The following is a 27,953-nucleotide window of genomic DNA, read 5'->3' as shown; positions in this document are numbered from 1 at the left end:
CTACATCTGCAAAGTACTGTACAAATATTAACTAATTAATCCTAAAAACTTCTGGTAGATATGTATATCAATATTTTATGCGTGAAAATGAATGTTGGTGACCAGCCTAACATATCTGAGAGAGTCAGTTCAGATCAGAGATCAAATAGAAATTCCTGGATCCTTGTTCTAGGCTCACTCCATTTCCTCACTGGATGGCTGCAGGTCTGTGAGTTACTTGTAAGGGGTCTATGAAGAAGATTTAGGAACCAGTAGCTCGACTGAAAAAAAAATCACTAGTTCACTCACAGAAAAAGGTCTGTAACACCCTACTGTAATACATTTCTCCTACAAATGCACAGACTCTAATGGGAAGCTGCTATAATTTCCACACTAAGAAATTGCGTGGAAGTAAGCTTCCTTAGTGCAGGCAAAATCAATAAGGAATGTATGGTGATCAAATACCTATTATGGAAATGACATCATTCTAATGGGACACATATACAGTGTAGATCAAAACTGGCCATTCTAAAAAAGTTCTAATAGGGAAAACCAGGGTATTTAAAGCTCATTGGCAACATAAAAGAAAATATTAAATGAAAGAGTTTGATGTAGGCTTATCTTCTTCTGTATCTGTGCTTATGAACATTTCCATTCTCTTTCTTTGATTTTCATGCCTTGTTTACCAACAGTTTGCAAAAGCTGACCCGAAAGAAACCAGCAAATGTTGTTTGTATACTCCAGAAAAAGTATTGTAAAGCCTATTCTTTATTGTAAAGGGCTGGTAGCTTGCCCATATTGATCAAAATACAGAAGGAGCAAAATCTATAGCAGTCTTTTCAGAGAGCAGCAGCACCAGTGAATGAAATACCGTACAAAGAGAGTGGCTACAATACTTCCAGAATTTCTTGCTCCCCTGTAAACAATTCATTGCCATGGTGTCTTAGGGTCCACAGAAAGAAAAGAGAAACTAAATTAATATTACCTGGCAGAAAGAAGGTAAAGTAACAGAAAATGTTAGCCTCTATACTTGTGCTACTAACTATGAAAAAAACCCCACCCAAACTTTAAAAGTATTTATATGCTTGACAACGTCTTACATAAAACTAGCATCTTTTTAACTCGCAGCCACATACTCTGACATGTTACCCTTTGCTTTCTATCTCCTAAAGACTATGTGCACAGTGCCACGCTAAATACTAACAAAATATGGGCTTCCATTTTTGTGAATAAAATGGAAACCCAAGCAGTACCACCAAAGATATCTGTGACAGTCTTTCCAGGTGTACATCTCTTAAATGCAGCCCAACAAATTAATGTCATGGTATTAAGTTATTTTGAAAATGTGATAAAAAATTTTTTTCAGAAACGGTAACATAATTAACAGAGAAGATACCTGCTATAAAATACCCAATGGCTTTTCAGATACAATAAAATACAGTGTAACAAAAATAAAATTAAAAAAAAAGCTTAAAATTAAGCTCCCAAATCTACATGTAAATCCTCATCAAAGTGTCATGACTTTGAAAACACCAAGCTACTAGGAGGTCCCACTAATTTCAGTGAGAGCTGGATGCTCTGCAATTAACGACAGTCAGCCCAAATACTTTTACCATATTTTCAGTATTTCTTTAAAAACTGGATCTGACATTTTGCAGCTGGCTGCTTTCTGATTAGAAAAGAAAGTTTTGTTTCTTTTAACTGTATAAAGAAAAAGAATTAAAAACCTTGGAAGAAATGCGTATCTTGCAGCCTGGTGCTTTAGACATTAACTCAGCACGGATACAACTCAGACACACAACTCTATTTTTGCTGGAGAAAAACTTCCAAGGCTGAACAGTCTTCCAGAGGAGGGCTCTTCAGTATTTGCTGTTAACAGCGTTCCCTTCATATTGACTGTTTAAACACTCCTTCAGTTAGAGCCATTTTGTGTATAAAATGACAACACAGCAATAAAAAAGGGTATCGGTCAAAGAAAGGATATGCTGTGAAACTGGACTTACAGTCCAGTACTGATATTTTGTTCATCACGGCCTCCCTCTAATAAGCCCTGAAAAATCAGAATATTAAGTTGGAAATGAGCATTTCTGGTGGTTCAGCAGATCCTGTGAACCACTGTTAATACAAATCAGTTCAGAAATTTAGTAGGGAGATTTTAGCACCTGCTATTTTTCCTTCTTCAGCAAGAACTCACTTGTGTCATTATGATGATGATGATGATGAGAATTTTAGTAGCACATATGTTGACAGAACTAAGGGTCAACTTACCCCCTCATCCTGAGAGAGCGGGTTGTTGATTATCAGATCTTGCTGACCTGCTTTCCGAGGGTTTGTAATGTGCTGGGTAAAAACAGAAAAAAAATCAAATCCTCTTCTGTTATATTGTAAGTATTAATACCTATGTCAATGCGTAAGAGTAGAGAACCTATTTTGTACCAACTTACAATTTCTTTGATCTTATTGTAAGAAGTTCTTAAGTCTGAAGTGGTTTTAATCCATTGACTTCTGTCTTGGGGTAGAACCTCCAGAAATAACTATCAACAAAAAAAGCAAAAAAAAAATCCATTAAGTTTAATCTATTTAATAGCTTTTCATATAAATCCTACCAGACAGCATAAGCCATCTCAGAAAGGAGAAGCAAGTACTCTACACATAAGGAGAAGAAACCAAAGACCTATAAAATACTCCTGGCTTTAGTACTTTCCAGTCAATAAATAAGAAGCTAGTAACAGTAAGTTCTAGGGTAGGAAAAAAAACAAACCCTGAAGCCACAAACTCAAGCTTTGTAAAATGTCACAACTTCAGTAAAGTTGGTTGAGACTTCCAAGGCACAAATAAAATGCAAAGAAGAGATGAAAATAAATATATAGAACTGGAAGCTATTTACATAACACTGATGAGCTAATGCAACATGCTTAAAAAAAACCAGGAATGCAGAGCAGAAACTAAGCACTCAGAGATATGCTCTACCTAAGGAATGTGGAAAGGGAAAATCTTAGAAAAGTGATGTGTTCTCAAATTCTGCAAGACAGTTAAAAGAGTTGATTTTGCAAAAAGTCCTTGAGAATACCTTCAGCTCAGTTCTTCCACATTTCTGTTTAAAAAGGGTTAGAAAGAAACATCTATTGGACAACGCTATGTAATTGCATATAAAATAAGGGAAAAAAACCAGAGTATTTTCTTGCTTTTTAAATGTTTTTATTTACACATTGTAAAATCTTATGAATAATACTGACAACAAAAAAATTTTCCCAATTTATTAAAAATACTTAAATATTTCAGAACTTAACAAAAAAGTTGACAATATTTTTAAAACAGGCAGTCTAAACCAAAGCCCTAGCCCATATTGGGACATGCAAATAAAACCAGCCTCATTTCTAAAATAAAACCACTCCCTGATTTAATTAGTAGACAATGAGGGGTTTGATGCTTTTGTTAGTTTAGGGTTTTCAGTTATGGCCTCCTAATTCAGAGGCTCAAGAATCAGCAGGCTGGTAAAACAATGCCTGTGGCATATATTCACCTGGCCTCCTGAAGAAAATATTTTCATTAACTTTAAATTTCTTAAATGCTCCACACATTTCAAATTTCAAACTTTTTGAAATTTTCGTTTTCTTTTTATAGGTCTTTGTGAAGACTGAGAAATTCCAAGTGAGGTAATTCAAATCATCAGTGTTAACATACAGCATCTCCACTAGGGAAAATGTTCTCTGCTATCAAAGTTAGTGCAGAATAGACGACCTGATGCCAGTGCAACAAAATTCTTTTCAACTTCTCAGTATTATTTTGCTTTCTTTCTCTCTTCCTTCCCCCTACAACTTTTAAAAAATACAAGAGACCTCTGAGGAGCTACTGTGTTTTAAGATTGGAAGACTTGGCTTCCCTGTCTATCCAGTCATACAAGAAGGATTGGTCCTTGTTTGCTCAATTCACTGGGAAAAGGTGGTAGCAGAAGCATCAGACTGATTTTAAAGGAATCCCAAGTTCTACAAAACATAAATTGTGAGACAAACCTCCTTTTTATTTCCACTGCATGACTTCACTGCACAAAGACTGAGAGAGATGGCTGTGTGGCACTCAATTCTAAACACATCACACAACACAAAGAGATTCTTTCCTAGGAATCTTTTTCTGTCACCCACAATTCAGCTTTAAGGCAACTCAATATGATTAGCAAATGTCCTATGAATTATAAAAATGAGTAGGAAAACATTGGGATGAAGTCTCTTGGAAAATTCATGATTCTTTGCATCAATAATCTTCCAGCGCATCAGGTAATGTGTTGATATATTGCAACCACAAACTGTAAATAAATATTTTCTCTTCTTACCTTCCAGCAAACACTACGGAACCTGCTGCTTCTCAGCTGCCCATTAATCCCCTTCAGCCGTATAGTTGCCAAGTAATTGTTGTTTACAAATAGTTCTTCCCATTCTTTACTGCGTGCAAAAGCAAAAGGAATGAACATTTAAACAACAAAAAAAAGGTCTTAGCTGATTTAAGGACTATATGACACTACACGAATTTGGATAAGCAGAGGAAAGGAACTTTTTAATGTATATATTTAGTTGTGTACCATTTCTAAACGCATGGCTGTCTTTTTGGACACATTTCTTCTTTGGATTTAATGAATATGTAGATCGCTATAATTATGCCAGCTACTGAAATTCATAATGTCTATGGAGGCTATTCCATTTCCTCTAAAATGTTGGTACTGCAGTTCAGTGAATAAACAAGAAAAATGAATATTAATATAAGCACATTCATGTTTCAGCTGTAGACAAAGAAGTACCTATTCCAAAAATATGCAACAGAAAAGTATACTGTTGACTGTATTAGCTCCTCACATGACATATTTGCTTAAACGAACCTTCTTTTCTTCTTAATGTCAAGCTGGGCAGTTAAGCATAATAGAAGATGACTTTCTTTAACATTTAGTGCTATTTACTATTGAAATCACTCCTACTTCTTTCTACATGATCAGTTTTAAAATTTTAACAGGTGCTAGCAAATTTAAAAAAACATCAAAAAATTAAAAAGCCTCACTGTATAAACTGTTAAAGGCAAGCTTGAGTACCTTGCAGTACCTATGGCTGACTAGATAAACAACCTAAATATGCCTCCCAGGCATGCAGGCACCAGGGGCCTAACACCTGTGCCTCATTAATATACAAGTAAATCTGCTCTACTGGGAAACAATTGGAAATTAATTGTCCCAAACCATCTACTGAGTTTGAATAAAAGAATTAAATCTATATTTCCTGCACCTTCTACTGAAACGAATCTCAAGAACAGGATAAGCCATTTGATGGTCTTGGTAGCCCAAGACTTGCTCCCAGGCTTTCTGCAACCACTCTAAAATCCAAAGGGCAATTCCAATGTAAAGAGCTGGGTTATGTGCAAAGAAATGTGTTTCAGATTTATTTTCAGTGCATGTCCTCAAGGTGAACATCTCCCTCTCTCATTGTCACATGGGAGACTATTACTTCTCCCTGGGAGACCAAATGAAACCAGAAAGAGGGAAACTACTATTGTGACTCCAGGGTAAGATCTTACCAGGTTTCTTTTGCTAAGGAGGGCCACAGAGTGGGTTACACTGAATACCAACAAACTCTGATTTTGCAATCTGCCCTAAATATATGCCGGCTAGAGTTAGATAGTTTTCAGACTTTTAAACTGAGTAGTGAGGGTCACTTTTTTGAAACCTTGCTTTAGATAAAACTTGTTTAGCTTCAGAACAGAATTGTATGATACAGTAACTGGGAATAGTTGGGGAATGGACTTGACAAGCCAGGAAATGATGGTCCTGTTTCTCTTAGACAGGAGTGAATTTACAATCCACGCTGAGACCAGAAGCATTGTGTTGTGAATGCATCACCTACCTTTCAGCTAGGATCATTTTCTAAAAAAAAAAACGGTGTTTACTTCTGGGCCTTGATTATTAACTACTTTGAAAAGCGAAGGTACTCCAGATAAGAACAAAGAAGAACAGCAGGGGTTAGGGCTGCTTCCAGCTTCTGCCAACTGCCAGTATTCCCAAGTGACCAAAAGAGCAACAACTAACTCCAGTAGTGTGGGGCAGCTTCCTTCTTCCTTGCTGCATTCCCTATTCTCCAAGTCAGAGAGGGTATCTGGGCATTCCACTGGTTCTCTATCTCCCATACACCCTCACCTTCTGCAGTGAGCTGCCTACGATTGTTTACCACTATTCTGTCTCCTTTAAATACAACGTATGGTATATAGCAGACACAGCTTGAGAAAAATCTGGCCCTTTCTTTCACAGTCATTTATACTTCAGTAACTACAGCATATTATGCCTATCTAAATAACCCTCCTGTTTCTATCATGTATAATATTCTTTGTTTGCCATTGTAAATTTTGTAGCATCCCTGGCCATTGTAACTGCTGCCAAGCTGCCTCCCTAAGGTAGGGATGCTTCAGGAGTGACACATTCCCCTGCGCACACAACAGGTCAGCCTCTGAAGCTATTCACATAGTTCTGCAAGGGGATGACATTCCCACAACATCTTTGAAAATGCCAGTATGTCAGCTGAGTTAGCAAAAGATTTCAGCCAGTGTAGCTGTGAATAGAAAGAACAGAGAGGAGAGAAACTCTTCAGGTTATTTTTTACACCAGCTTCTGGGAGTGATTGCTGCACAGTAAGAAAGTAATTTCAACACTTCTTAAATTGTATTAGTGCAGATACTATGCTTTGTCTTTTTTTTTTTTTTTTTTTTTTAAATTTGTAATGCAATTCCAAACAAGTTTTGAGCAAAATTACATTTAAACAGCCAAAAGAAATTTGGCAAGATCATATCTCCTCCACATCCCCCCTTGGCTGCTGGGATCACTAAAAAGAAAAGTTATGAACAACTGAAAAAAAAAAGACTTGGAAGCTGGAATCTGCTTCAGTTTTAGTAGAGCTCAATGATATCTAAAATCCTTTCTAAGCAGGATTCACAAATTCATTTCTCAAATATTTTGAATGAAGGCAAATAAATTAAGCCTTAAAATTCTAGAGACTGTTGCAATAATGGTAATGCTGTGTAATATCAACAAGCTATCAATTCCAAAAGGATAATACTTTAAATGATATAGCCCTAGTCTGTAAACTAATATCTATGAGCCTTGTTAACCCGGGCTTGCAGAGAACTCATCGGTCAAAGCGAAATGAGCAATGAAGATTGGAACTCAAGTCTACCACATCCCATTTGCTTCACTGAAGTGAAAGGCTTCAAGAGCCAATTGGAACCACTTAAACTATGAATAAGCACATGCAATTGTTTTTAATCAAACCAGAAAATTAAATGCATAATCATGTGTAAATACCACCTTTAGGTTGTACAATTAAAATAAAGGCAAATGCCAATATTAATGTTTTCTGGGTCTTTTGTACATATTTTTCATTTCCTATTCTTATTTAAATATCCTAATGTACTATTGTACATGTTGTAAAGTTTCCATAATACATGGCCTGCATGAGGGAAAAGTGATTGGATTAATGTTTCTTTAAGAAACTTAATTTAACATGCTGTATCTGTGCCGTAACCGTCCAATGTAAAATATTTATGGGCATGAGTTAGGGACAGTTGCATTACTTGGAAGTGGAAAAAGTGCTCAATATGTACGAATGAAAAAGCGAGCAAATCAACAGAAGGGATAGAGGTTGCAGATTTGTTCTGCAAAGGTTGTTCTTAGTTCTTATCTGTTCCTTTCCATCTTTTAGAAACATGCATTTATGTCATAACTACAGGAGTTTGAATCTGTCTGCAAACCTATTTTATACTGGGGTCTACTCTAATACCCACACTTTCTTGCTTATAAGGAATGAGGCTGATCTCCTAGCAAACCATATATAAGCATATTTATTCTTTCTTTCTTTCCATTAGGACATGTTTTGTCGATCTAATGCTTATTAAAACAATTACTAACATTAGATTTTCAGAGATAAACGTCCAATGCTGTCAGGAAGGGAGAACAACCAGCAGGACAGAAAGCAGGATCAGAAAGTCTAAATAAAATTTTACATGCATTTAAATACCTTTTTTCAAAAGGTATTTAAATCCCTGAAGCCTAGCATCTCAGTAAAATACACCAGAATGCCACTAAGGCACAGCTATAGAGGAACAAGCAATTATAAACTCTTCAAGAATGAGTGACACCAATAACGTAGCAAGATGCCTGGAAAATAAATCTGGAATTCAAACAGCAGTTCCCAGAGTTTTACTGAGGCAACACTGAGCTGTGGTAGTGTTGGAGAGCAGTAACAAAGACTTTCTTCCACTAATAGCCAGTAGTGGAACATCAGCCTCTGACTCTGCTGCTAGATTTCCATCTGAAGCATAATGGCAAAACCAATGCATTAAGAATAGGTATGCAGAAGATTGCAAGTGTAGCCCACCTAAGCTCATCACAAAATAAAGACTCTATTCAGAAGAGGAAGAAATACAATTGAGGAAGAGTGATAGGACAGCAATCACCACTAGTTACCTTCTACATTTACCTATTTACAGGATGAAGCTGCTGGTGTATACAAATGCAGATCCTTCCAAAGATTAAAGCTAGAGTAAGAAGCATTTTTGTTCTACAATGTTCAGACAACATTAAACTCTGTGGAAGTCACTAAACCTCACAGAAGTGTAAACATGTGAATAGGCACATCCAACTACAACGTATGTCACTGAAAAAGGGCAAAGATCCATTTCTGGGACAGCAGCTGTTCAGAGCTACCAGGTAAATATTATTGTCCATAATTATTTCACTGACATTTGAAACTGCGGGTAACAAAGAAACCAGTATCTATCAGGTCATTTGACAGTGGGTTAGTTATTTTATCTCATGCATTTTTATAATATTTTATGACAAGTTTTGAAATTACTTTTTTTGTGTCCACGATGAAATAAGACCAGTTCAGTATTTACAACAACATTTAGATAACAAGGAATATTTCTCAGTTCATGAAAGAACACTGTACTACTATTGAAAGGTGTGAACATTTGCATACATATTTGAGATTTCAATCTGAATCTTGAGCTTATTCTACCCTCTAGACCAATATTGAAGGATAAAATGGATAGTCTCATAGAGATCCAAAGAAAACTCTTGAGCAGTGCTGCTAGTATTGGCAGAATCATCTAAAACAAAATGGTGTGCACGCCTCCAGAAAAGCCAATTTCACTTTTTCATACCGGTTTTTGTTAATCTTCAGAATGCGCTTTTTGAAATGTTGAGACTCAAAATCAGCTCCCTAGAGGCACCCAATGAAGCAACAGGCTACTTAACAGCCCGTCAGAAAGAAAACAAATTCACGAATTATTGTGTCATATGTTTTCCAATATGAGGTCTTCATTGATAGGAACATCAATAAGTGAATGCAGTATCTATATTTAAATAGAGGCAACAGTTCATTTCAAACATACTGCATAAATCCAAGAAACATGTATAGTTTGTATTATTTATTATGCCATAAAACGAACATTTGAGAAAAAAGTGATGCAACAGCCAGGAATGTAATGAAAACAGAGTTAATTCTATAAAAACAGGGGGAAGAAACAATTGAAAGGTAGTATCAAGTAATAAGCAGTAAGTTTCTAAAACAAAACCATTTCTGAAACACATGGATTTTTATTTGCTACCCTGAAAATCCACTTGACAGCCTTAACGTGCAGGCTTATCAATCTGCTTGGAAAATATATGTATTTTCCTCTGTTTCTCAAACTCCTGCCTCGGGATACGAGGCAGAGTTAACAGCCATGTAAGTGTGAATATGCATGGCTGCACTGCTGGGAGGCTCAACATTCAAAGGCCAGATTTTTCTCAACAGTTCAGGTTTCATCTGCTTTTGGCTGACATACAGTTAAAAAAGGTTTGCGTGAAGAAAAGTAAAATCACTCTCTTAACATAAACATTCCAGCAGAAACTTCGGGTTATTAGTGAGCTTTGCTCTTCAAGCCACTGGCGTGTGTGTAGTGCAGTCTGGGGAAACGAAATCAGCATCGCCAGCACCTCTCCTAACAGCACTGGATCGGAGGCAGAACCATGGGATACCTTTCTCCTGACTCCAAATTGCCCACCTCGCCTTGGTGGTTCTCGGCCAAAGAGCCACATTTGGCCCTGGGAGACCACTTCACTTCTAGCCCAGTAATTGTTCAGCTTCTGCAGGAGAATTCTTGTTACACTCATTTCGAAGTCTAAATTTCACCAGTTGTTCTCCTCTACTTGCTACTTTATGCACACATTTAAAGAATGGTGAAAAAAAATGCAGGTATTAGGTTCAATTGCTTTTATTTTTGTATCGTAACTGATTTGCCAGTTGCAGAGTCAAGGCTTTCTAATTTATATCCCCCCCCAATACCTTTAAAATCCTTTGCATGTACAGAACATTTGCTTCCTAGTTTTCCTAACTAGAGTTCCCTTCTGCTAATTCATAGGCACAGCTCTACAGATCATCAAACTAAAAAATGGATGTAACAGTGAAATGGGGATACTTTTTGCAGGAATATGCTTCAAAATGTCAAAATGTTTCTGTGCTCACACCTGACGAGCTGGAGCAAGTCTAGAACTGGGGTAGTCATGACAGGATTTAAAAATACCCACCCGATTTCAAAACTTGGATGGTTTTATGATGTGCAGGGTGACAAATGCACAATTCTAGTTAATATTATTAATTCCACCTTAACTTTGTAAATCCATCCCTTTTGCATGCAATGACATAAGAAAATGAGTGATTTCAGGATATAACTTTAGTCTCTTGAACTGACTATGTTTTATTGCCATCATTAAAACCCACATAGTCTTACTAGAAGCAAGTCTGCTCTTCAGATCTATTGCAACTGTATACATTATTTTGAGAAAGCTTTTGTCTTCAAACTTTTTTTGGATTAAAAACAGCAATTCCTCAAACCTGCCCCCTTGTATTCAAGTTTCACATAGAGTTCTAGGTTATGGTGGGTTTTTTTTACTCATGATGAACCTCCTTGTCCTTCCTGTGCTTGGAAACAGTTCCCAGGATTAGCCACTTCATCACCTTACAGGGGATCAAGGTGAGGCTGATTCGCCAAGTTTCCTGGGTCCTTCTTCTTAACCTTCTTAAAGACAGGAGCGACATTTGCTTCCCTCCATCCCTCAGTCATCTCTCCCAACTGCCATGATAGTTCATAGATTATTGAGAGTGCAAAAGTAAAGGAAATCCATAATAGAAAAATACTACTTTAAATAGTAGTAAGGGAAATATGGCATCAGCTGAATATGCTGTCAGTGGTATACACACTAATTTTCATACAACATAACTAATTAAGAGTAAACCAAAATTTTCATGTTCTTTCCATATATGCTAGAAAATACCATTCTCCCTTCCATGACGTCTCTTCCTGCACTAAGTCTTTCCTTTTTGCTATCAATCTGTTAAGGAGCATTCTGCCAATAAAAAATGGCATTATTCAGTCCTTCCTTTCTGATTCTCAGTTGAAAGTATCTCAGGCTTTACGTGAATTTGTTAAATTTGCTTTCCCCTATTTTCTAAGGGATCAACTTGCATATGAACAGAAAGCAAGCCTGTAGTACCATTTCTACCTCTTTAGAAAGTAACATAATTTTCACAGCAGAAGTTCAAAAAAACCCACAATTTATATCTGTTGAAATGTTTGGATCTTAGAAAAAGTATTCTGCGTACAGGGTTTCTATTCCTTAATGACAACTTATTTTTCTTTGTCTTATGACATTCTTTGCAAATTCCTTAAGACACTGGACAAGGAGTGTAGAGTAGATCAGCTGTGGAAGGAAGAAGTCAATAAAAAAAGTCTGACAAGACAGAGATGGAAATTATGTATGGACAGGAAAAGAAAGAAAAGTAATTTTTAGAGAATTCAGAGAAAACCAGATATCTTCTAAGCTCTCAGTAGGTGTGACAGTGATATTCTTGGATTTGGAGAAAAAAGCCGTCGGAGGAAACCTGTGATCAGTGCTAAGAGTCACTTTCTCTTGCTGGAAGTACAAGATTTGCAAGATGGAATTGCTAACTTTTTAACATGGACAAAATCAGAGTACTGGCACAGATTACCAGATCCAGAGAAAGATTAAAAGCGCATTCAGTATGTAATCTTTCCAAAGAATCACACAATTCAAGGAGCGAGTTAACAGGCTCTCAGACAAAATTAACTTGTACTGAAAAGGCCTCTTTGCACATAAATGGCATCAAGCAAGATGGTGTCTAACAAATGATTCTAGGTAAGACAAAACAAACACGGATACCAGCTTTACTGCTTCCTTCTGGAAAGAGAGGAAGGATGCAAGTGCTGAGAACTCTCCTTAGAGAACAGAGGTGGGGTGCCACTTCATTGCTTTCCTTTCTATCCCTAAATTTTTGTACCTCAAAACGTTTGAAAACCCCAGCAGAAACAAGCTTGCTCTTTATAGCTCTTGATTACGTGTGGACACATAGTGGACAAAGTTAGGAAAAATAGATTATAATTGCAGAGGGGTGGCTTCAAAATAAAACAATAAAGAAACACTACCTGTGTATGAACAAGAGTAAATAGGTTTGTGTCGATGGGAAGGGGCTGCTTCCTAACAGATTAAGACAAGAGTTTTCCACAAGGTGGAGGTATATAAGTTGCCTACATCTTCGCACTACATGTAAGGACAGAGGCTACGTAGCCATTTCTGGATCAGCTGCCAAGACAGGCCATAGATCAAAGAGGAATCAAACTAGTTTGACTAGCCACTTTTGGAAGGGGGCAGAAACAGTGAGGAACAGCTTGCACCCCTTGCCGTCTTTCTTCTGTATGCTCAGTATCAGTCCTGCAGTTGTTGGCTGGCACACAAGAAACATGCCTCAGCCAGCAGGACCACATTGCCTTTTTGCAGTAAGAAAGAAAACATCTGGTAAGTAGGATCTGTAAGAAGTCAGGGGAAGAAAATGGAATATGAAAGTCTTTCTTATACTAGCTCTTCTTCCTATTTGAAATATCATCAGGAGGAAGAATATACATTGTTTACATAACCCACAACTTTGAGCAATCATCACCTGTCAAGGAGTTTAAGGCACACAGGAAATAACTTTATCTTGATACATGGCATAGAAATTAAACTTATATACAAGTGCAGAGATATATTAAGAAATTATCCAGCATACTAGTCACGGGTCTTTGAATCATAAAGTAAGTTAACAACACAAGTATGAAAAGTGAGCTTTTTTTAGGCTATATATTTATTAGAAGCAGTATTAATGTATGAATCCACCTTGGAAGAAAATAAGTGTCCTTGAGATGTTAGATTCTATCAGCCAAATTGAATGTCTGCATCAATGGCTCTCCCTAAAAGTCATAATTAGGTCATTAAAATATATTTAGAAAAATAGCCTGTAAAATAAAGTTAAAAAATACTCACCTTCATTTTATTTCATAGGTCACTGTTATACCATCTAATAAGATAATTAAAAACATGCAAGCAGCTGGTACTGAGGCTAAACAGATTAATGTAATAGTCTGTAGTCATATGTGCTGGCAAGGGGTTCACCTCTTTGGCGAGGAGAAGGTCAGCTGCCCTTGGGAAGGCAGGAGAAAGACAGCATTTCTACTTTCCAGTGGCACTGCATTGCAGATACTGAAGCTAGAGACCCACACCTACTTTTCTTTTCCTTTTGGTGAAGCCCGTCCAATTTGCCCATTCAGAAAAGGCTTTAACCATAGCATTAAAATAACACAGTAGAGCACAGCTCAAATATTCCCCTCAAGTTTCTTATGTTTTAAAGATGACAGCTACTGTATGTCTAAACCCTTGTTCAAATTTTTCTAATAGTGAACTTCAAATTTTGATGACATGGTTCTAGGAAATAATTTTCACAATTTATTATTAGTAAAACTTCTTCCCAAACACACAAAGAATACTTCCATCAGAGCCTGAAGACCAACTAGAAAATTGTCTGTGACCTGACAGGATGCATTCACAAACTCACAGAATATTTAGAAATATGTGCCAGTCACACGTGCTTTTCATTTACATTACTTACAAACTTTATGACCTAAAGGGAAATGCTCACTGTCTGAACATAAGCAGCATTAAATCTGTGCCGTGATCAACACTAGCGAAAGCCACAAACTCTAAGGTGACACCATCATATTAAAAATAAAACCAAACAAATCGTTCTGAGCATTATAAATATATCAAAGGATAATGGTCTGACATCCTTTATTAATACATGCACACACACTCAGTCTTATACTGGATAGTGTAAAATTGTCCTTTAAAATAGAAAGTGCTGGAATCAAGTAACACCTCCCGCTCTGTGGTTTTTTCATTGTGGTGAAAACAATATGCTCTTAAGAGCCCTTCAATAGCAAAACACATTCACAGTGAAATACTTCTAAACATTTGGAGTTGCCTCTTCTAAATAAATTGTAAAGAGACTGCTACTGATAAAACATGAAGCAGCTTTTGTTTCAGTAAAAATTTCCAGTAGAATTTTGCATGACATCTACCATGACCTAAAGATGCATTTGCCTCTTTTAGTGCAAAAATTCACTATCCAGTCCTTTTAAAATACAACAGACTGAAACACATTGGGTAAACAAGACTGTCATCAGTTTTATCCAATTACTAACTTACTGAAACACTATTCATTGACAATATCCTAATGAGCCCTTAAAGAACAAACATTTACCATCATTACCTTTCAAGGTAGTTTAAGATTCACTTTTTGTTTTTCATAAGATATTACCCGCTCATTTTTTGCTTTACATGCAGCACAGAACAATAACTATCAACACAATATTTAACCCAACCAGCAAATCTACAGCCAGTCTCATGATATGATAGGAGTTACTTGCCACTGAACAGAAAATACTCATTTCACACCTTAAACATTGTAATACTACTTAATAACAGTGCTAGCTTGCCAACTATGAAAAGACAAAGGTTTCTTTTATATATATGTGTGTATACACATACAGACATATGTATATATACACACAGTATACATGGTACTATCTTGCTTTATTATCTTGCTTCTAATTATCACCATAACACTCTGGCAGTAGTATATGGGACTGCTTTTAAAATATTAATTAACTTCAGTTTTGTAAGTTAGGCTGTAATCCTCTCTGACAGAATATGGTTATTATTCAGTGGAAGTCGTGGCCAGCGTCATATTTATTATATACACTGTCAGCTAAGGAATATGGAGATACAAAGGCCAACTTTAACCGCCTGTTATTCACAGAGCATTAAGGACAGCTGAGGATTCACTAGAGTTTAGCCTGGGCTAGTTTAGCACCCTGCACTGGCTCCCTGAGACATGAGTGCAGAAGGGGTGGGAAGAAAGGGCTGGACCCCAGCTTACACTCTGGTGGAACCCAAGCCTAGCTGAAGCTGGCTGCTGCTTCCAGTTTACCTTGGAGGGTACAACAGCTGGGGCTTGAGTTAACGAGTTTCAGAAGTAAGCGTCCTGGAATTAATGGCAGAAAGAGCTCTCCACTCTGTCCTTTTGCTGATCTGGCTAAAATCTATCTTGCCTACTTTTCAGAGACTGCTTCATGGTCTCTGTATCTACATATGCTTCTCACCTAAAGAACATGAAGATTGTTCTGCATAGTGTTTTGGAACTCTTCTTTCAACGTAGCACGTTGCATGCATCAGAGAACAAAAATATTACAAGAAACCGAGTTATGCAGAACCCTGAAATGGATCTGCTAACGTATGTTCCTCCAAGTGAACATGCTAACTACCCTCGAAGGGTTTTATATCATCACAAAGTAAGTTTCATTAGAGCACACTTACTAGAAAACCGAAAATTTGAAGGATTTGTAAATCAAACCTCCCCTGTCCCGCTGTGTCCCTTCAGGCATGCCCTCTTTTTCCAACCTTGCTCTCAGTCCAGAAGCTTCCTCTGGGTGTCTGAATCGCAACAAACTCTTCGCTGTTCCCACTAGGTCCTTATGAGAAGTCTTTCTTTTCAACATCCTCAAGACCAGGCTGTTTGGCCCCCTGCTCTCCTCAGCAATCTCTTGGTCTCCAGCCTGCAACAGGTTCTCCAGGGGTTGTGTCCCTCCCTGCCAACCCACACCTGAAGGCTTCTCATGCCCTGCACAGCAATCTGCCTGCAAGACAGTGTGATATTCCCCACCCAGCCAGCTGCAACCAGGACAAGGCAACCAGGCAGGTTCCTCCTGCCTGCCTGCCTACACCTCTTTGAAGTACAGACTCCAGTAGACTACAAATGAAAAATGAAAAAGATGCCATCCCTCATAGTTCAATGCATGAATCCAAAATAATCACGTGGTAAGCTTGCTTTATTTTACCATACTTAAGCATCAAAATCAGAAGCAGTCATTCCGGTTAGGACAAATCTTACTACTAATTTACCAGTCACAAGGACAAAGATTTAGCATCTGTAGCAGAGGCAGCACTTTGATGGCTCAAAGATGGAACTACCCATCTGCTGATGACCTTTCCATGCTTTCAAGTACAAGACACCCTCTGGTATGTACCCAAGCAAGACCCTGGCTCAGTGACAGCGCTGCAAAAAGGTGCTCAGCCATCATGTTGCTTTAACTGGTGCTTACTATCAATAGAATTGAAATATTATTTTCCTCTCAGAAAGCTTCACATTTAACAAGTCCTGGCTTTGGTTTTTGACCTGAAATAATGAGCAAATAAGAGTTTCATGTGGTCCGTAGGTCCAGTTACTTTGGATAAGATCAAAAAGGTAATCCCTGGTGAGTTCAGTATTTCAACAATATTCAGCTTAGCTGCTGAATTTAAGTGAGAATTTCTATTTTATTGCATACTTTGGAGGGGAAAAAAAGGAAACCCACCATAAAACCTTAAAAATATTTAGGCCTACAAACATTCTGTACTTTCATTAGTTAAGCATTTTGAACAGCTTTCTCAAAAAAATAATAATCCAGAATACAACTTGTCAAATCATTCATTAATTAAATCCTTCATGTCCTTTAGTCTACTGACTGTTGCAATTCAGATTGTACAATAATCTTAAAATATATGGACCTATTCTTTTGCTTTAAATAGATTATGCTACTTATTATATTCAAACTTTTAAAATTAGAAAATAAATATAAACAAGTACCAACCTGTAAGAAATAAATGTTCCATCAGAATCTGAGGTGTGGTGTGTGCTTCCATTTTCATTTGATCCTCCTAATACAAAAAATAAAACAGCTTTGTTATAAGACAAACCTTGATAATAAATACCACAGTATCGATAAGGATTGCAATTGATTTTACCATATATGTTAACTTTAGTTTACAACAAAACTTACTTGGACAAGTCGCAACTTTACACCTTCAAATTCTTAAACCTGGCAAGAGAGATAACTAAACTCCATGTTCAATTTGGAGTCTGAATATTGTGAAAATCTGAGATTTAATTTCATTTAAAGTTTTGATTGAGGCCCTTCTCAACTTATTAAACACAATTTTACTAGCATAAGGTTACATACATACCTTATACATACATACGTATGTATGTACCTTATACATACATACTAGCATAAGGTTACCATACCAATGAGTTTGATTTTACTAACATTAAGTCAAAGATTGTAAAAGTTTATCTATTTTGTGAAAAAATTTTGAGTTCACTGTATGATATCAGATATTTTTTGTCATAACATGAGTTCAAAGCTGCTCTGAAACAACCTAAGTAACACGTCTGCAAAACATCATTTTATATTTTGTGGGCTGCTTCTACATAGAACAGTGACGTTCACAGAACCCAAGGATTACAAGGAAACATTCCTCTCTGTAACAACTGTTATGCTATTTGTTTCTCTTTTCTCTCTTATTTCTTCCTTAAAAACTTTTCTAAAGCCCTTCATAGATAACAGTCAACATATATATCTGGTTTGCTATAACTTTTTTTTGTCCTAATCTAAGTGCAAGTACTACATTTTCCCTCCTTCAAATATATGCTAATAGCCATGAACTAAAAGACTAAAAAATTGTTACACACAGCAGTATTTATCAGTATTCTTGAAAGACATTTAGTCTGCAAGTCAGATGCTTCAGATGCTTTAATCTTTATTGAATGTGCTAATTTATAATAGCTACCCAACACTGCCCTTTATTTTATTTATTTTCAGACCTTTGCCTGAAATTTTGTTTTTACTGAAAATTAAAAATTTTACAGTTTAGACCATACTTGGACTACATTTATTATCATTTGTCCATTTGCACTGCACAATAGTTCTAAGTTTCTTCCCCAGAAGGCTTCTTCACATAGTCAAGTAATATTTTCTTGTTAATTTAAATTCTCTTCTTATGATCTAATTCAACTTAACTTTTGCTAATTGTCACTATAATCCCACCTTTTCTGATATCCAGGAGGTAGCCACCTTTGCAGATTGAGCCATTTCTGTTTCATTCAGGATGTTTGCTTACTCCAGACACTCCTTAACAATATTTGACCATTCACTTTGGCATAGAACTTTCTTTCCAAGTGTTTTTTCTCATCTAATTTGAAATGCTTTTTTTTTTTTTTATTAAGTTCTGCACCTTTGTCTAAAATAAATCCCAAACCTCTACTACATTTTAGTCTAAAATTGCTCAGGCCAGTTGACTTCACTAATTAGCTCTGACAATTTATTTTGAAAATGGAAATCCTACTTATTCAATCTGCTTTTTGTTTACTAAATTTAACTAATTTAACAACACCAGATATTTCATCCAGGAGATGACCCTCCCATTATTAATAACCATCTGTTCCATTTTTTCTTGTATCTTGGAAAACAGTCTCCCATATTGGGACAGTTTTAAGTAATACGTTTTTTCATATATTACCCATCTCCACATCTGATCCTGAGCATACAGAGAAATGAGTGAAATGTGCTCAATCTCTTTCAAAGCCACCTGGCCAAGTGCAGTGATACCAGGCAATTGTTTATAGGGACACAGCACATCAAAATGGGTCCCGAATTCACTACGGCACTTTACTTTGACTACTCGTAAGCATTCACCTATCACATTAATCAGTCTGAAAAATAAAACTCATTCACAAAGCTAAGTTCATACGCTGAAAAATGTCTTTTGGGACTCTATTCAAGAATGGCAACACAATCGTCTTCTTTTCTGAAGAATGAGATTTAAGATTATCTCAAAAAATGCAAGGCCTGTATTATCTTTCAACTAAACCATTTGCCCTGCTTGAAGGGTCAACAGGACTCTGCAAAGACAGCCAGAACCTTGGTGATAAAAGCTGTTCTTTCATCAGGATCCCACACTGAACATTTGGTGGGATCCTGGGTCTGCTACATCCACCAAGTCATCCTCCACAAACTACTCTACCTGTAGCTTGCTCTATTCTGAAGCATTCTTCAGAAGACAACAATTTCCTTTATTTACATTACTGCCACAATACCTCAGCATTCTTAATTGTACACCTATTGTTAATAAATCTCATACTCATACAAGTTATTGTTGGGGTTTTTTTTTTGAGAGCTGCTTGTGCTGCACCATTAGCAGCAGCTACCAAAACTGGATAAGACTTGGTACATTCAGCTCTCAAAAACAGGATTTTGCAGAGTGGGTTGTTTTCCTCCACCCCTTTACAGCAGATATGTCTGCTATGACATCTTGAAAGACAATTTAGACATCTTTCATTGAAAGCAATAAAAATGCTAAAGCAAAGTGCAAAGTACCCATTGACTTAAAAGAAGATTCCCTAAATTTTACCTACTTTTATCCAAAAGGCTTTATAGAAAATCCTAGTAAGTTTTCATAGTCAGCAATACTTGGGACTAGTGCTTCATGAATTAATGACAATAAGCTGTGGGAATCCATGCCGTGGATCACCTCTCATCAGGAAAGTTCTAGTTATTTCTCCTTTTGAAAGTTATGATGAACTCCCAGTAGAAAAGATAGATTACTTGTATCTTCTTCAGGGATAATGACAGAACTTTCTAGTAAAATCCGGATGTATACTGAACAGTTCTGAATATAAGAATCATGATGCTGGTAACAGAAACCGTGTTCTCCTTTGAAAATCCTAATTGATTCAGTATTATCCTAATCTTTAAATCCTTTCTGAGATTTAAAAATGGGAAGAAGGGCTCTGTTGAAGAAACAGAGGATGCTCTACCAACCCTGCCCCACACCTCCTGAAAAGGTTCCCCAACTTCAAATGCAAAAGCTAGGTGAAAAAAAAGGTAAAATAAATCATACCATACTTTCAGAAGAAAGAGAAGGGAAACAACCAGTACCAGAACAAGCATCAGTATCAAAATAAGTACAGCAAGGGTACCCGGCTTTCAGCACTGCAGCAGTCATTGGTTTTAATACAATAATAAAATAAGGCAGTATCCTTCCAAAGGGACTGCAAATCATCTGGATATCTTTCTTGCTGCTGCTTTAACTGGAGAAACTCCCTCTCCCAGGAATGAACACTTTCTCCTAAAAGAATTCAGTCCTATTGCCCTATTTTAGCAAAGGCTGCTCTTGTGCAGGCAGACCAGGGGCTAAGGGGAGCTGGGACTTGGGCAGCTGGGATCTGGTGCTACTGGACACAGCTTCAGGCTGTATCACGAGAATTTGCATCATGTGAAATTGACATTTTTACTAACCAGTCAAAAAAAGAACATTTCAAATGCTGGCTTCTTTAGATTTCAGAGATGCACAGAGATGGATGTGTAAACTGTGTATTTACTAGGGTACTAAATTCACCCAGAATACACAGGCTTGTCACTTCAGTAACTGTTCTCTTATAAGAACATGTTTGAGATTATAGACATGGCATAAAATAGATAAATCCAGAATAAGGAGGATGCCAAACACACTTTCTGAAGATTATCTGAAAACCACGTGTAAAAATTGCAACAAGGAGAACCCTAATTTAAATATGCACACTATTTTTGCATTTTTATTTTTTAGCACCCTATTATACTGATAGTATATTATCTTCTCAAAGAAGAGGTTTTTCAAGGTGCAGCACACAGTTTCCACTTCAGGCAGTAAGAAGAAACTGAATAGCGTTTCGAAGCCCCAGTTCAGGAGCAGGAAGATGCTCTGGGTTCGCACCAGGCACAATGAGCACCCTGAGCTTAAGAACGTGCTCCACAAGAGTAAAAAAGCATGTGAAGAACAATGTAGGGATCAGACATTTCTCACTTGTCTCCTTCATTATCTCTCTGAAAACAGCTATTTTGAGAAATTAAATTTCTGAAGAAAATTCAGCAGAAATTCAGCACAGAACTTCTTAGAGAGACGGGCTGGGATGCTATCACAACCAGCTGCAAGGCTATGAAGACATGAAGCCTGAGTGACATTTTATACTCTATGATATACTTCTACTTTTAAAAATAACTAAACATTGTTTTTTTAATTTATTTTGAAAATATGTTCTGATACTGAAGAAATGTCTTTACATATATACATATTTCTGTATGTGTATGCACACATATGCATATCAATGTGTGGGCACACGTATATTTACATAGTGCTAACCAGTTTAGCAATCTTGTGTCAGCTAGGAAAGGGTTTTATGGCTGGCAGTTTAAGAATTTGTGATAAAAGTGATCCCACTTAGGAAATCAAATTGTGTTCCCCTGCTTACAAGTGTCAAAATGGAGACAGATCTCTCTGCTGACGAGTTTGCACTCTGCTTAATATTTTCTTAGTAATTTAATCAAAGGTTAAAGTGCTGTTGAAAAACAAAATTTATTTAACAGTTGTGAAAATTTAAGTTCAGGTTGATATAAAACACTCGATCATTAATGCAGTGTTTTATGATTAGAGACAAGGAAAATTTTAACACAAATATATGCTTGCAGTCTAAGGTTGTCAATTCTTATAACATGACTTCCAAATTCCATGCTATATTCATTTTCAGCATATTTAAAGCTTAATAATTTAATGATTTATCCAATTTTAATTTATACTTTCAAAACCACTTTGAACAATCTGAGGTGCCACTGGAGATCATAACAGTGGTCCTGGTTAAGTCAAATAATAATTATAGCGCTTTCACTTTAAAGATGAGATTATTTTTAATTATTGAGTGAAGTACTTGAGGTACCATACTTATATAATTACGCTACTCATTAAATGGTTATTGAAAGCTGAAATGTAATTTTAATGACAGCTACCTATTTTTCTTTGCACACTTTATAGATGACAGATCAGTCAGGAATTCTAGTTTGCTCAAAAAAATCCTTGCAGCTGCACTGGTTCTTTCAGGTGTAAAACAATTAAGCTGTGCTTTTTTTAAAACTTTAAACATTTTTTTTTTCCTCAAATGATACTTATACAATATACAGGAACTAGTAAAAAAGAACAATAATGCACGGATAATTTTTCTTCTTCACAATAACATCAAAATTCTGGCCCTAAACGATATCCATTCCAAACAATATCCTCAAAAAACTAGTGACAATACAAATATGGAAGAATGATTTTAGTCAAAATGTGTTCCTCATATAATGCAAACAAAAAAAATTGCTTAACAGATTGCAGACCTTTATTGTGAGTATAAAGGGGTAATCAACATACAATAAGCATTTTACTATGCATTAAAACTATATATAATGCCACGAGACTCCTTTGCTTTTTGTAACACCAAGGTTCACAACTCTTCAAACATAAAATTCCTTCATACTATTTACTCCACAGATAGATATTCATCAAACTGAGCTGGATAAAATTTATTCTGATATGTAGGAATCTCTGACGATTGACACCACAGAGTTGTGGTCTCAGAAACGAGCACCTAAAGACTTATGCTCTTTATTTTAATCCTTTATACATGATGTTTGAAATTCAGCGTATTTGTCCATTGTTTCAAAGGCTGGTATCTTATTCAAATTAAGCTTTCCTTTTTCACAATGAAAACCAAACAGAAGAGTAAATTTGTTTCATTAACAATATTAAAGCAAAGATTTCTGAGTTCGCTGTATGGGGAAAAGGCAATAAAGTTTTGAAGAGGGAAAAACTGCTTTGTTCCTTCAATCCCCTAGTTGAAATTAATTATAGCAAATGTTTATGAAAACATCTGTTCCATACAGTTATAAATTCTTAATTTTAGCATGGGCGATTCCAGGCTCCTCTATTATTTTGAAAGAGAGCGGTCTGACAATTGAAAGGTTTACAAAAGAGCAGACAATTTGCATTTCTACAGCACCAAATATGCAGTTTGGAAAGTCTTCAGGATCTCTGCAGCAAAGAAAAAAAAATATATACAAAAAGACTGAGAGGACTGAAGCTTTCTGATTTGGGTCCGCCGATAGAGCAGAAACGGCAGTAGGAGGGGAGAAGATAAAAAATAAAAGGAGAACTAATCCCAAAACATACGGAAAATCGAGATTTTACTACACAAACTAGATCTTTAAAAAGTGAAAGGTGGCGGAGCTGCGCGTTGGTGGGTTACGCGGCGTTGGGCTGGATTCCCGGGGAGCCAGGGAGGGAAGCGGGGCGCACCGCCGCCTCCCGCCAACAGAGGGCGCCGCAGAGTTGAAGATGATGCAGCCGCTGCTCCCCTCCCGCGGCTCCAGCCCGGGGACCGGTCCCCACGGCCACGGCCACGGCCACGGCCAGACAGACAGGCCACCTTCCCGACTCGTCACACAACAACACCCTTGCAACTACAGTGTTAAATTCAATTTACACCAAACAAGCTTTTAAAAATGATTAAATGGAGCAAGCTGGAAGCGCCGTTACGGAAACTGCAAATAACGCCTTCAGCTAAAGAATTAAGTGCACAGCACTTCTGATATTTATAAAATAATTATTACGCTGGAAAGTTGAAGAACGTTTCACTCTGAGCGAGTTGGTTGAGTTTTCTGAAATAAATATGATGCAACTTTTCGGTGAGCAATCTTTTAAGTACAACCCTGACTCCATCCCCCGCTTCAAGTTCCTGCAGCAATCAGTGCAAATTTTGAACGCACACCTTGCTTGGGACACATCTTTTGGTAGCCTTTGAGTTTCAGCAACTGTGCCCTAAAATATTGTATTTTGCCACGAATGAAATAAAAAATAATACACTATGATAATTAGCGATCTACGCAGATAATTAACCGTGAGACTTTGCCGTTAGAAGCATAAAAGTCTTACATAGGCTGAAATAATTCGTTTATCTTTAAAAATTAATATGAGAAAAATATAATAAACACTAATGGTGTTTTTTCCCCTAAGCTGATTTGAGTTAGGAAAGGAACAGAATCGTGAAACACAACAGAGCACCCGCACGTACGCTAATCCTGTGATAGTGAAAGCGGTCACATTTGAACACAGGTGAGGAACACTGACACCAAGGTGCAAAATCAAAGCCTGTGTCAGCCCAGCAGAAAGCTGCTGAGCAGTGTGACAGGCAGGCACTCTGGTTTGCACTTAGGAACAAAAACTTCTGGAGATAATACGAATATCTTGTATTGCACGTTGCTCAAACCCAGTCAATCCCAGCGTCTTTTGGACTGCTGATTTACATCAAGTGGCATCTTCTATGATCTTCGCATATAAAATCACAATTGCATCTGTGTACACACACGTATGAGTAAACTCTGCGTATTCTCCAGGCAAAATCTCTGCTCGAAATAATTTTTTCCTTTGCGCTTCAGTTTAAATCAAGACACGTAAAAAGAAGAGGGTTTCCATTTTAAATGAAACTGTTTCTGAGTGTTCACAAATCTAAACACCCCCCTGTCATTCGGTTAGCCTGTAAATTAACATACCACTTTTCCACATGTAAAATGTATGCGTGAAAAAGTCTGGACGGGAAAAGATATACAAAAGTCTAGATGATGGATTTGGAAATTAGAATGTAGCATCAGTGTTTAAGAAATGTAGCCCCTTGCAGCTCAATTTAAAATAAATTCAACAATAAGTATATTCAAAGGACTTATTAATAATATTTATTTTCCTGATGAAGCCTCTGCATTTACCAAAACAGAATGAGCTACATATCGTACTCTAGAGTGAAAAACAATAAAATACATAGAATAAGGATTTTTACTCTAATACTGCTGAACTAATTCATAGGAATGCTTGGGAAGAATTCTCAGTTGATTGCAAGGTACCAAAATCTTAAATAATTTACATCTTTGAACACGATGGGAAGGCCAAGTTTAACTGTGATGCTAATAGCAATTTAAACACTTCAGAAAATGCATGTACACAGAAAAATAGTTTGAGTTCCCTTTTAGTGGGAGCCACACAATACTCGCTTATATAAGCAAATGTGACTTCCACTGAAGTCAATAAGCATTTAGTCCAGTAATGCCTGGATTGAATTTGTTACCAGCAGGCAAAAGAAAAAATCCACAGGATAAGGTAAACTGTGATTCTTCTAACTTTTTGTTATTGTTTCTCGTAGTGCACCTGTCTTTGGTCTGTTGTAAATTATGTCCACTTCATTATGTTCATATGTTTGGTACCACAGCCTGTGTCTGCTACTTAACCTGGCTGATCATTTACCATGTGTAACTTAAACAAGCTCCTAGGTCATCACCAAATTTGACTCAAAAGACTGAAGCATAAGCTGTATACCTAATCAGCAATATCACCTCTAACTTCAGAAAATTCTTTAAGACCATATGCACTTAACCAAAGAGCAAATTAGGAAAACTAGCAAAACAGAGGATAGAGTAATCCACTATAACCAGAGACAAGGAGCACAATTAGACATTGCACAGAAAGAAAAAAATCTTAGAAGCTGCCTGGCATCATTGCTAGGAACTTACGTCCCATGATATACAAATGCCGAGTGACTTATCACTTGCATCCAGAAGAATTTAGCTAATTTTAACTTATAAACAGCCTAAAAGGCCTTTGAGCTATAAATTGCAATAATCTAAAGATGGCAAGAGGCAATAAACATGAGTTAATGACTCAGCATCCTCCTGAGATAGCACTGGTCATGCAGCTTTGCTTAATCTTAGACATGCACAATCACTGTAAAAAGGTGGTCTCCAGAGACCATTTACGCTGACAATAAGGAAAACATACCATCTCTTTGTATGTTTGAAGGCTACTGTTGTCCTTTAATTTACTCCAATTACATCCTATTTTTAACCACATTTCTATCTTATAGATAGATGCAATCCTTCTGTTTGCGATAATAAATCATATGTAAGAATAGTTTGATTTTCATATTCAAAAGCTGTAAAGCATATTCCATTGAGCCTAGGAAAAAAAAAACCAGCCGAAAAAGATTGAGCAGAAGTTTTCTAACATTCTGTTGTTTTGCCAAGATTAAATGATAGTAGAAGACAAACGAGAAAGGATTAAGTGCTCTTTTATTGAAATAGAATTGCCCTTTCAACAAGAAGCGAGCTGCTCTTCAACTGAGAATAACAGGTTTATCAGGAGAAAGGCCAGCCTGGCCCCACATGGTAGGGACACACAGCCTCACCTCCTGAAGTTGGGGAGGTGGTCTCATGAGAACCAGGACCAGAAGTTAAAAAGAGCAGGAGCAATTCTGCTCTGTTTCTTTGCTGTTTCTTATCAAAGGAAGCTGCTACAGCAGGGTGATGACTTCCAGCACTACCGATGGATGTCAAAGGCTTCTCCTGAAAGCAGAATATACTTTCTTGGACCTTCTTCCTTGAGCATAAATACCTTTAAGAACAGTGTGAAAATCATATCGCTTTCCTTTGCCCAGCACATACGCACAAAGAGGTTGAGCCTGAAATCAGAGCACCCACACGGCTACTGTGGTGACACATGAGTAAGTAGCTCCTTGCTTACCTGGACTGGGGGATAACAGGCAGCATTTATGGCTAGGAGGCAACCAGAACAAGTAAAAGCAGAAGCTCCGTTGCTGTTAACAGAAACATGGAAATTGAGGCACATGAGAAACTAAAAGGCAGTGGAGCTACTTGGCATCCCGTGCAGGGCTGGCACTAGCCCTGAGAGCCAGCAGCAGAACTGTGGGGTTTGGCTCTGAGGAAGCAGATGAGAAGCTTGAAATTACAAAGTTGTCACAGAGATACAAGACTGGGCAACGCCAGGACCTTCTTCAAATGCTACAGTTTTAAAAGCACTCAGTAAGAGGTGAAGAAAGTCCCACACGAAGCAACGTGGGAAGCAGCCAGTCCCTGAAACGCCCTGGGCCACCGAGGGGCACTTGGGCACCCCCAGCATCCCTGACACCGCTCCGCATCTCCTCCCCACCACAGCTCCTTGGAGCACTGCTGGAAGCAGTCAGATCTGTAGGTCTGACAGGATACTTTGGATTTATAGCAACATAAATTGGAGGATAATCTGTTAATCTAGTTAGAAATAGAACCCTGCTCCCGTCTATTGAAAAGACATGTTTTTAATAATGCAGCTATGTAACACATTTTAGCAGCATTACACACAGAACAAAAAAAAAAAGAGAGCTAACCAACGGTTTATTAAGCTATGAACAAAACATATTAGGAGCGCATATGATTTTTACTTCCTTTATCCATCATTCATAGCACAACAGAAAGCACATTTTCTCATTCCTTAGCAAATCTATTACATGAATGATTTTGAAAAAGCAGCTTCGGCTCTGGGTAAAGTTTAAAGTTATCTGGGTAAAACTTAAAGATGTTCCATCGGTAGCAGAGTGTAGAGGTAAGACAATTCATACATGCAGCATTAAAAAAAAGCCATGTTAGGATACCTTCACCTTACGGTAGCAGCCTACAGGTACTACCCTGACAAACCTGAGCAAGATGGTCTGAGAAAAACCCCAACAACCTGAGTACAACCAACACTGCCACACAGACACTGGACCCTGAAAGGGACACTCCTGCTGCCAGTGGAGCAGCCCTTATCCTGATCAAATCAACTCTACAGGAGAAACCTGCACCAGAAAAGGACACCTGAGCTTAAAGCTGCCCAGTTTCGTTTTATAAGAAATAGACTCCTAATTTGAGGCTTTCTAATTAAGGCTGCTAATTCTCAGAATACATTGTGTATCCAGTAGTCCCACACCTCAGAGAACATGAAATGAAGCAGTATCCTACATTTTCTATAAATTTCTCCAATGAACAAACATCAC

General features: G+C 37.3%; 1 protein-coding gene across 4 annotated transcripts in view; it reads right to left on the bottom strand.

Moving 5' to 3' along the window:
* The window catches only part of TBC1D5 (TBC1 domain family member 5), a 278,265-nt gene that overhangs the window by 136,744 nt on the left and 113,568 nt on the right, over positions 1–27,953 (bottom strand). For all 4 annotated transcript variants that reach the window (XM_014937837.1, XM_014937839.1, XM_014937838.1 and 1 more), the window contains exons 4-7: positions 17,068–17,134; positions 4,310–4,418; positions 2,424–2,513; positions 2,248–2,319 (exon numbers count right to left, since the gene is read on the bottom strand). In XM_014937837.1, coding sequence (XP_014793323.1) covers positions 2,248–2,319; positions 2,424–2,513; positions 4,310–4,418; positions 17,068–17,134 — 338 coding nt within the window. The remainder of the gene's footprint in view (positions 1–2,247; positions 2,320–2,423; positions 2,514–4,309; positions 4,419–17,067; positions 17,135–27,953) is intronic.

This window comes from Calidris pugnax, unplaced genomic scaffold (assembly GCF_001431845.1).
Source record: "Calidris pugnax isolate Ruff unplaced genomic scaffold, ASM143184v1 scaffold11, whole genome shotgun sequence".
Lineage (NCBI taxonomy): Eukaryota > Metazoa > Chordata > Aves > Charadriiformes > Scolopacidae > Calidris > Calidris pugnax.
Note: the sequence above shows the minus strand (reverse complement) of the source record. Positions and strands in the feature narration are given on the sequence as shown.